The sequence below is a fragment of the Helobdella robusta genome (assembly GCF_000326865.2).
Source record: "Helobdella robusta unplaced genomic scaffold HELROscaffold_10, whole genome shotgun sequence".
Lineage (NCBI taxonomy): Eukaryota > Metazoa > Annelida > Clitellata > Rhynchobdellida > Glossiphoniidae > Helobdella > Helobdella robusta.
The window spans coordinates 445,165-452,664 of NW_008703571.1; the positions used below are offsets into that span (position 1 = coordinate 445,165).

At 30.3% G+C, this 7,500-nt stretch overlaps 4 protein-coding genes across 4 annotated transcripts in view; 2 read left to right on the top strand and 2 right to left on the bottom strand.

The window, feature by feature from the left end:
• Positions 1–1,119: 1,119 nt before the first annotated feature.
• On the top strand, positions 1,120–2,115 carry HELRODRAFT_166510 (hypothetical protein; the record flags this gene model as incomplete). The annotated part of the gene is made up of 4 exons (XM_009011747.1): positions 1,120–1,230; positions 1,335–1,412; positions 1,837–1,908; positions 2,050–2,115. The coding sequence occupies 4 exons, from the start codon at positions 1,120–1,122 to the stop codon at positions 2,113–2,115; spliced, it is 327 nt and encodes a 108-aa protein (XP_009009995.1).
• Positions 2,116–2,150: 35 nt separating this feature from the next.
• On the bottom strand, positions 2,151–4,038 carry HELRODRAFT_108802 (hypothetical protein). Its single transcript, XM_009011748.1, has 5 exons — positions 3,823–4,038; positions 3,296–3,430; positions 3,092–3,166; positions 2,867–2,972; positions 2,151–2,652 (listed from the first exon to the last, which is right to left on the bottom strand). The coding sequence occupies exons 1-5, from the start codon at positions 3,904–3,906 to the stop codon at positions 2,585–2,587; spliced, it is 468 nt and encodes a 155-aa protein (XP_009009996.1). The 5' UTR covers positions 3,907–4,038; the 3' UTR covers positions 2,151–2,584.
• A 292-nt stretch (positions 4,039–4,330) lies between these two features.
• On the bottom strand, positions 4,331–5,693 carry HELRODRAFT_71342 (hypothetical protein; the record flags this gene model as incomplete). The annotated part of the gene is made up of 5 exons (XM_009011749.1): positions 4,331–4,467; positions 4,529–4,670; positions 4,743–4,913; positions 4,997–5,125; positions 5,481–5,693. The coding sequence occupies 5 exons, from the start codon at positions 5,691–5,693 to the stop codon at positions 4,331–4,333; spliced, it is 792 nt and encodes a 263-aa protein (XP_009009997.1).
• A 606-nt stretch (positions 5,694–6,299) lies between these two features.
• HELRODRAFT_166512 (hypothetical protein) overlaps positions 6,300–7,500 on the top strand; it is a gene marked incomplete at both ends in the record, with an annotated part of 2,493 nt that continues 1,292 nt past the window's right edge. Inside the window, 3 exons of the mRNA XM_009011750.1 lie at positions 6,300–6,363; positions 6,482–6,796; positions 7,335–7,415. Coding sequence (XP_009009998.1) covers positions 6,300–6,363; positions 6,482–6,796; positions 7,335–7,415 — 460 coding nt within the window. The remainder of the gene's footprint in view (positions 6,364–6,481; positions 6,797–7,334; positions 7,416–7,500) is intronic.

Here is a 7,500-nt window from a genome sequence, read left to right on the forward strand (position 1 = left end):
TAAAAATTATGAATTATTATATCCAATGTGTTTTAACGAGTTTTTTGGAGGCAAATGAACATCAAATCATATTGATTTATACCTAGGATCAATGTACCCCATGGGAGGGATCATGGTACCCCGTATATGGGGTGCTTTGATCCTTTGTAGGGGTTGTACCAAAGTTAAATTTTTTTAAAAATTTCTTGTATTATACAATTGAAACTGAACTTAATACATTAAATGAATGTTCCTCTGTAAATTGCACAAATATTAATATTCACTTTTTGGTTAGTTTCACTGTTGTTACAAAAAAACCTCAAAACAGATCAATGTGCCCCCATCTCCCCTAATTTGTTATTAGACTAGATGATGACTTAATTAAGTTAGTTAGTTAAGTTAGTGAGGTGATCGATAAAAAAAACTAATTGTGTGAATGAATGTTTTATTGAGTGCTAATATGTTTAAGAAGTCTTGTGATGAAGATCTTTTCCTGATATGTTGATTGGGTGGCGGACTTGATAGTTATGCTTGCGTAGACGAAGGTTGTGTGTAGTAGTTTTGATTGGTTGTAGTAGAGGATGGATGACGTGGTTATTATTTTCTACTTTTTTGAATAGTCTTGAATCGAGTGTGTTGAATTATTATACAAATACATATGCTGCTAACCAAATTTAAAACTAATTACAATTTAATAATGAAATTATTAGTGGCTTGTCCATTTTCTTAGAACTTTAATGCGTGGTAGTTACCATGAAGCTTTGTTATGGAAGTTGATATATAGAACTTGATTTATAAAATTTTAGATTGAAGATGTTGTGTGTATCTAAAAAATAAATATTTTATTTAAAAAAAACAAATTTGTTACACGTATTTATAAAACATATAACACGTGTGAATTATGGTTTTGTGATAAGTATTTGGAAAAGTCCAAATATATTGAAAAAATGGCTACATGCAAAATGAAGACATTGTCAACACCGCGTGGAATCCATGTTTGTTGTTGGTTCGTTGCATTTCTAGCTGCGTTAATTCCATAAAATTTTGCTCTCTTATTAAAGGCTGATCGTCAACACGTTTTGAAAAAAAAAATAAAAATTTTTCAAATTAGATAAAATTTAAAGATATATCTACAGAAATATGAGCGATTCGGAAGAAAAATCTGCCACTGCTGGTGCCAGCAAGGAAGATGACTCCAAGAAAGTTGACGAAAAAAATGGAGAATTTATAAGGCTCAAAGTTATGGGACAGGTGAGATAATTCGTTAGATGACATTTTTTTCGCCGATCTTGTCGGATTAATTTTTTGAAATTAATTAAATTAGCTTTTATTAATTTTTATTGAACAAAATGCAGGATCAGAGTGAGGTCCATTTTAAAGTCAAGATGACTACAAAAATGAGCAAATTAAAAAAATCTTATTCCGAGAGACAAGTGTGTCATTGTAATCTAGTTTTTGATTAATTCTATTTTCGTTATTATGCAGCACCTGAATATTTATTAGTAATATTACTTAATAGTATTAATTAATTATGTCTATTTTAATACCAATAATAATAATGTAATTTTAATTTATATAGTGCTATGAGACGCATTACTATTATGACAAACACACAATATATAATTACACATGAAACAATGCATCACATATTTTTCGCATGTGACAGGTGGGGATTTCTTTAGATTCAAACCCGGTCACTACATTAACAGTGCCAGGCACTTTAACCATTTCATCATCGTGACGCCCAACTGATATTGATCTCTTTGTTTTATAGTGCCACCAATAAAAACTTATCCATTTTTTATTTTATATGCTGTTTTGCACTACTCACATCTAGTTTGACAATATTTTTCCTAGGGGGTGCCTATAGGGTACCTAAGATTCCTGTTTGATGGCAGAAGGTTGAATGATGATGAGACACCAAAGCAGGTATCTATTACATTCCAACGTTCATAAGAATTCAAGTCATTTTTGTATTTCAATTATATCATCATTAATAATTTCTAAAATGTAAATAACTTTAAACATATGTAAGTTACTTATAAAATTATTTTGTTTTATTCTCTAAAGCTCGGTATGACAGATGAAGATGTGATTGAGGTGTATCAGGAGCAAGTCGGGGGCTCCATGTCTTGAAATCACATTCTACTCACACAACACGCACACACATATACATGTACATACATATTTTTAACAAAACATTTGCTTTTTACATTAATTAGTAACAATCAACGATGAACGAAGAAATTATTTTGACAATTCAATAAAAACGAAATGATGTTTTTTTTAATGGCAATGATGTTGGTAATCAGGATGTTTGAAATCTGTATTTGAAATTTTTGGCAAAAATGAATGAATTAGATGAGAATGAGTGTGTGTGTGTGTGTGAAAGGACAGTTGCTAAAACTTTCAGTTAGCATGCATGTTCGCTATGGTAATAACGTTATGAACAACACATGTATAACAAATATTAAACTGAATTTTTATAAAGAAATTTATCCTATCAATCAATGTTCATTTTTAAACTTCATAAAAGGATTTTAATCAATTAATTAAATGTTAGAAAAATATTTGAGACAGGTGTTCATTATATTCTATTAAAATGTCATTTCATTGATGCCTTCTGTTGTGACATCTGGGCTTGAACTTTACTTTGCAGCAGATCTATGATTGCTGCAAAAAGAATAATTCAAGGGTCACTAACAAAGCAAATTTTGAAAATGATCATTATTCCAAAAAATTTTAGGCGATAATTTATAACCTGAAAAATACTATAACATACAAATCACAAACTGAAAAAGTTTTAGATAATGAATGAGTCATTAGGCAAACAAGTTTGGAGTAAAACTTGTCTAAATTCAGAATAAATCTTGATCAGTTGACCTACCTTCTTTGAATCTGTGTTTTTCTTGATAGAGTGACTGCAGCTTACCCATTTGCTCTTCTAAATACTTTACTTTACGCTGGTAATAATCTTTTGCCTTGTTTACTTTCTGAAATAATTAAATCAACTGAATAAACTTGTTCATCTTTTCTTTAACTAAACAACTTTTTATTGAATATTTATGTAATATCTTACTAATAAAAATATTTCGCTAATATTTTTACTAACCATGTCTACAAAGTAGCCAGTGCCAATATCAACCATGACATAATCTGTATTTGATATTTCACCAGGCACATATATCTGAAAGCAAGAAGACATGCTTAGCCATGACTTTGGAATAAAATAACTAATAATTATCATATTTGAAAAACTAATAAATGACAAATGTAATAATTATTATCATGGCGTAGAGTAATAAAATTGATATACTGAGCTATTTAGAGGTACTAATAGTTCTTTGTTCATGTTTTTTGCCTTAATTTCATTCAGCACTTCTTTACATGATGCAAATTTGGACTGGGCAATCTTAAGACTTGTCAGTGATGATTGTAAGACATCTACTTCCTGAAATGTAAAATATTAACATTAGATATTTGAAATTTCAAATCTGATTTTGCTTCTTGCTCTCATCATCAAAATTCTCAAGAGAAGTTTTATAAGATAACTCATCAAGCTCATTGTTTGATGTAGTTCACATTCTGTTGCATCAGGTTTTTTAGGCAATGCAATAAATAGTGACTTGGACAAATTTTCAGGTTTACATTACAAGTTAAAATTTGTTTAATTTTAAAGTTTTGGTTTAATTTTAATATTCTTATTTTTTGGCCATTAGAATAGAAATTATAGTTTTTTATAGTAGATCAATCAGGGCAGAACAGTTGAGGTAGTTAAGCGTTATTTAGTATGACATCGTGAATGCAATCGAATAACATAATTTTTCATAATGAACGACTCACTTTATCTAACTGTTGGGATAATTGAGTAAGTTGGGGGAGCGATAATTCAGAAAGCGGAATCTCAGTTACTCCCGATGTCGCCATAACAAATAAAAATTACTGCAATTTGATGTAACAATTAATTTAACAAATCGCCGGCTGCTAATTATTAGGCTAACAGAGCAAAATCTTAAAATAAACGAAGCAAAAAACTAAATGAGAAGTGAGATTAAAAATCGTAAAATTAAAATGGTAGTGAGACAAAAATCCGTTAACGATGGAACGCCAGCTACCAAATTTTTAATTAATAATGTTTGTAACATTTGAATTCACGTTATCTGATGTTTTAAAATGCTAGAGCATTGTGACTTATGTCAAAAATGAAGCAAAAACATTGGCTGATTCAAATTTCACAAGTTCATATCTGCAAATCGTCACTTCACGGTACCGTGAAAAGAAGCAGATCGATTGTAAAACAGATAGTACAACAGAACAGCTCTTTAAAAAAATTTTATTTGAAAAGATCATGTCATGTTTTGATGAAAACTCCTTGCAGAAATATCCTTTGAGCCCACATATTTTCCTTTTTGTTGACGGTTTCTCTGTATATGTAACTCAACCTGTCCGTTTGAAATCCAGATGATTCAAATATTTTCTGTAACTCTTCTGTAAAACAAAAAAATTTTGATTAAGTTGTTTTTTATTATGCAAAATTTGAAAAAAAAACCTAAAATGAAATAATAGGCTCTGGTGTTGTCCTGCCTAACATAAAGCCTATCTGATAATTTCTGACCAGGTGCAAATCTAAGCATGGCATGATCTTTGTTCCCATAATCTCTAAATAACACCTTGCCTCCTGATTTCAAGACCTGAAAATTATAAATCACAATTTGATACACGATAATAAAATACACATCTGAAAATATACTATTATAACTTACAGATTTTAAATTTTCAACGATTGTCATCATCTTGTTTGGATGAATTGCAGAGAGAACAAAAATTAGGCTGACAATATCAACGGATGCACAAGGTATTGATGTGGAAAGTGAGTCTCTTGTCAGATCACAATGGAACACATTAATTCTGATGCTATCATATAACTCATTTTTCTGTGGAATACAACTATAATCTAGCACAACAGGATAAATTTTAAATAAACAAACATTTAATGGCTAATAATTTGATAGCCTACCTTAACAAACTCGACAGCTCTCGAAGAAAAGTCACAGGCATGAAAGTATGTCGTCGAAGTACCTTGAACAAGAGGATAAATGAAATTTCCTACACCACACCCAACTTCTAGTAAATGTTTATTTTCTAGCTGTAGGCAAAAAATAGAACATTGATAGTTATTATGTGAATTATTTATAAGTTATGCTTATACTTTAAATTCATTTTTATCAAAAAAACCTTAAATTAATAATTAAAGTATAAGAAGCTAATTCGTTATTAGTCAAGAAAAGATTAGGATTAGTAGCAGCATGCAGGTCAAGTGTAAATCTAAATAAATATTTTGGACGTCATTTTTTAAAAGTTTTAAAACAAAATTGAATAATTTTTTTAATTTCTTTTTTATTTACAACTTAATAAATAAACAAAACAACTAATGCTACTAATGAATATTATTCTAACTAATTCTAATAGAAAAAAATAATTTCCAAAAAGCTAAAAATTACAGATTCTGGCAGAAGTTCTTCGAATTCTCTGGCCGTCCAATGTCTATCTTTGTAGAATTTTGTTTCGTTTCTTTTATAAAACAGATCCCAAGACTTGCACACCTCTTCCTCTAATTTCTTCTGCCTAAATTCCGGCACTAATCGTTTATCTTGTTTTTCGAGTAATTCAATTTCTTGATCGGTTAATATTCTGGGGTCAATAATTTCAGCCATGATGTACTTTTTTACAATAAAATAATAAAAAAAACGCTTTGATAGATTTTAAATTTAAAAAAAAGTATTTTTTTAACAAACTTCACTTTTAGTTAATAACAAAAAATTATGTCTCTTTAAACAGGGATGAGCTAACTTATTTTTGACACAATTTTATGGCTGTTTGTAAAATTAACATAATAAAAATATTCGAAATGCTTGTAATAATGTTGTAAGCTGAGTTTGTTTCCGTTCACTCGATTATGTCATTAATTAATCTTGATTGATTGCCACAAACATTATCGTCAAAATACTGATTCGTGTTGCAATCTACAGTCAAATATTATAAATAGTTAAAATTTCACTTATCAACTCATTAACAGACATTAAATTATTGAGGTGAGATAATATCAATAACATCGTATCGCCTGTGTGGTTACTACACCAATTTCTTCAGCAGCTTTGCAGTGCAATCCGCCATAAATTAATCTCATGAAGGAATTTTTAAGATGACCACTTTTCAAGATTTAATTTGATCATCTGGAGTACATTTTTCATTTTGTCAATGGTGGCTAAACGCTAAACAAGTAAAATTTAAACGAAATGTATTGATCGTTTGATTAAACAATGAGGGAGTCAGTGATTTTGACATCTTGCTACTTTCTGTGTTATGTTTTGGGACCAGTGAAACGTTAGTGGAAACACCATGCCTTTTTAATTGATATTTTTGGACATTTTTTTGATATTATTGTTATGAATGCTTGATAGATATTCTAATCTAATGGTTTTAAATTTAATGAATTTTATAGCAAAGACCCACATAACGTACCCCCAAGTTCTACCAGTTTATCTAAAATCAGGCAGCGATCTAGATCTCATGTGCGAGCAATCAGAAGGTTTCAGGGTTGTCTGGTCCAAATCAGACCCCACCGACTTGAACAGAGAATATAAAGTTATTGACAGCTCATCAGAAACTGGTTTTCTCATTCTGGCCAGAGTAAATGGAGTTTATTTCTTGCAGTTGAAGAAGAAAGATGTTCAGACGTGGGACTCTGGCTCCTACAAATGCTCTGTTCAAAGTGGTACAGATATGCCATTTGCTGTCGATGTCTACGTCTTGGAAGGTTAGTTAATATATATTTTTTAAATAATTAAGTTTTGGAGATGAAAAATGATTCTATTGAAATTTTTTCCAATATTATATCCTTTAAAAATTCCACACCCTAAGTTTTGAGTGAGTCAAGTTTGATAACGCACGCTGGCAATTCAACAACGATCAGCTGTTCACTGGTTAATGGTGATGTCAGAGCCGGTGTTAGCTGGTTCAAATCCGATGTTCAGATCGCTAGCAGTATCTCACTGACATCTTCGTCATCTTCATGGCCATCACCGTATTCATCATCATCATCATCATCTTCCACGTCATCATCCTTATATTCAAAATATGTTATGAACACAACGTACTCAGATACTACTACAGATACAACTTTGTCTGTTAAGAATGTTGGTAAGGAAATTCAATGGAAGCATTTATCAAGAGTATTGTTGGATATTCATATATCTAGAATAATGATAATGTTTATGATAAATGTTCTAATAATGATGTGAAAATGATGGTACTTGAGTGTGACAATGATGGTGATGGAAATTTTTTGATTGCAGGTGAGCAGGATGTGGGAGAGTACATATGCCAGTTTGAACTGAACCAGCAAAATATATTCAACCATTCAGTTTACATACATTGTACGTTGGTTTTATATATCTTCATTAATTAAATTAATAAAAAAAAATGCCATTAAATGTTAAAATTTTTGTATTATAACCAAAT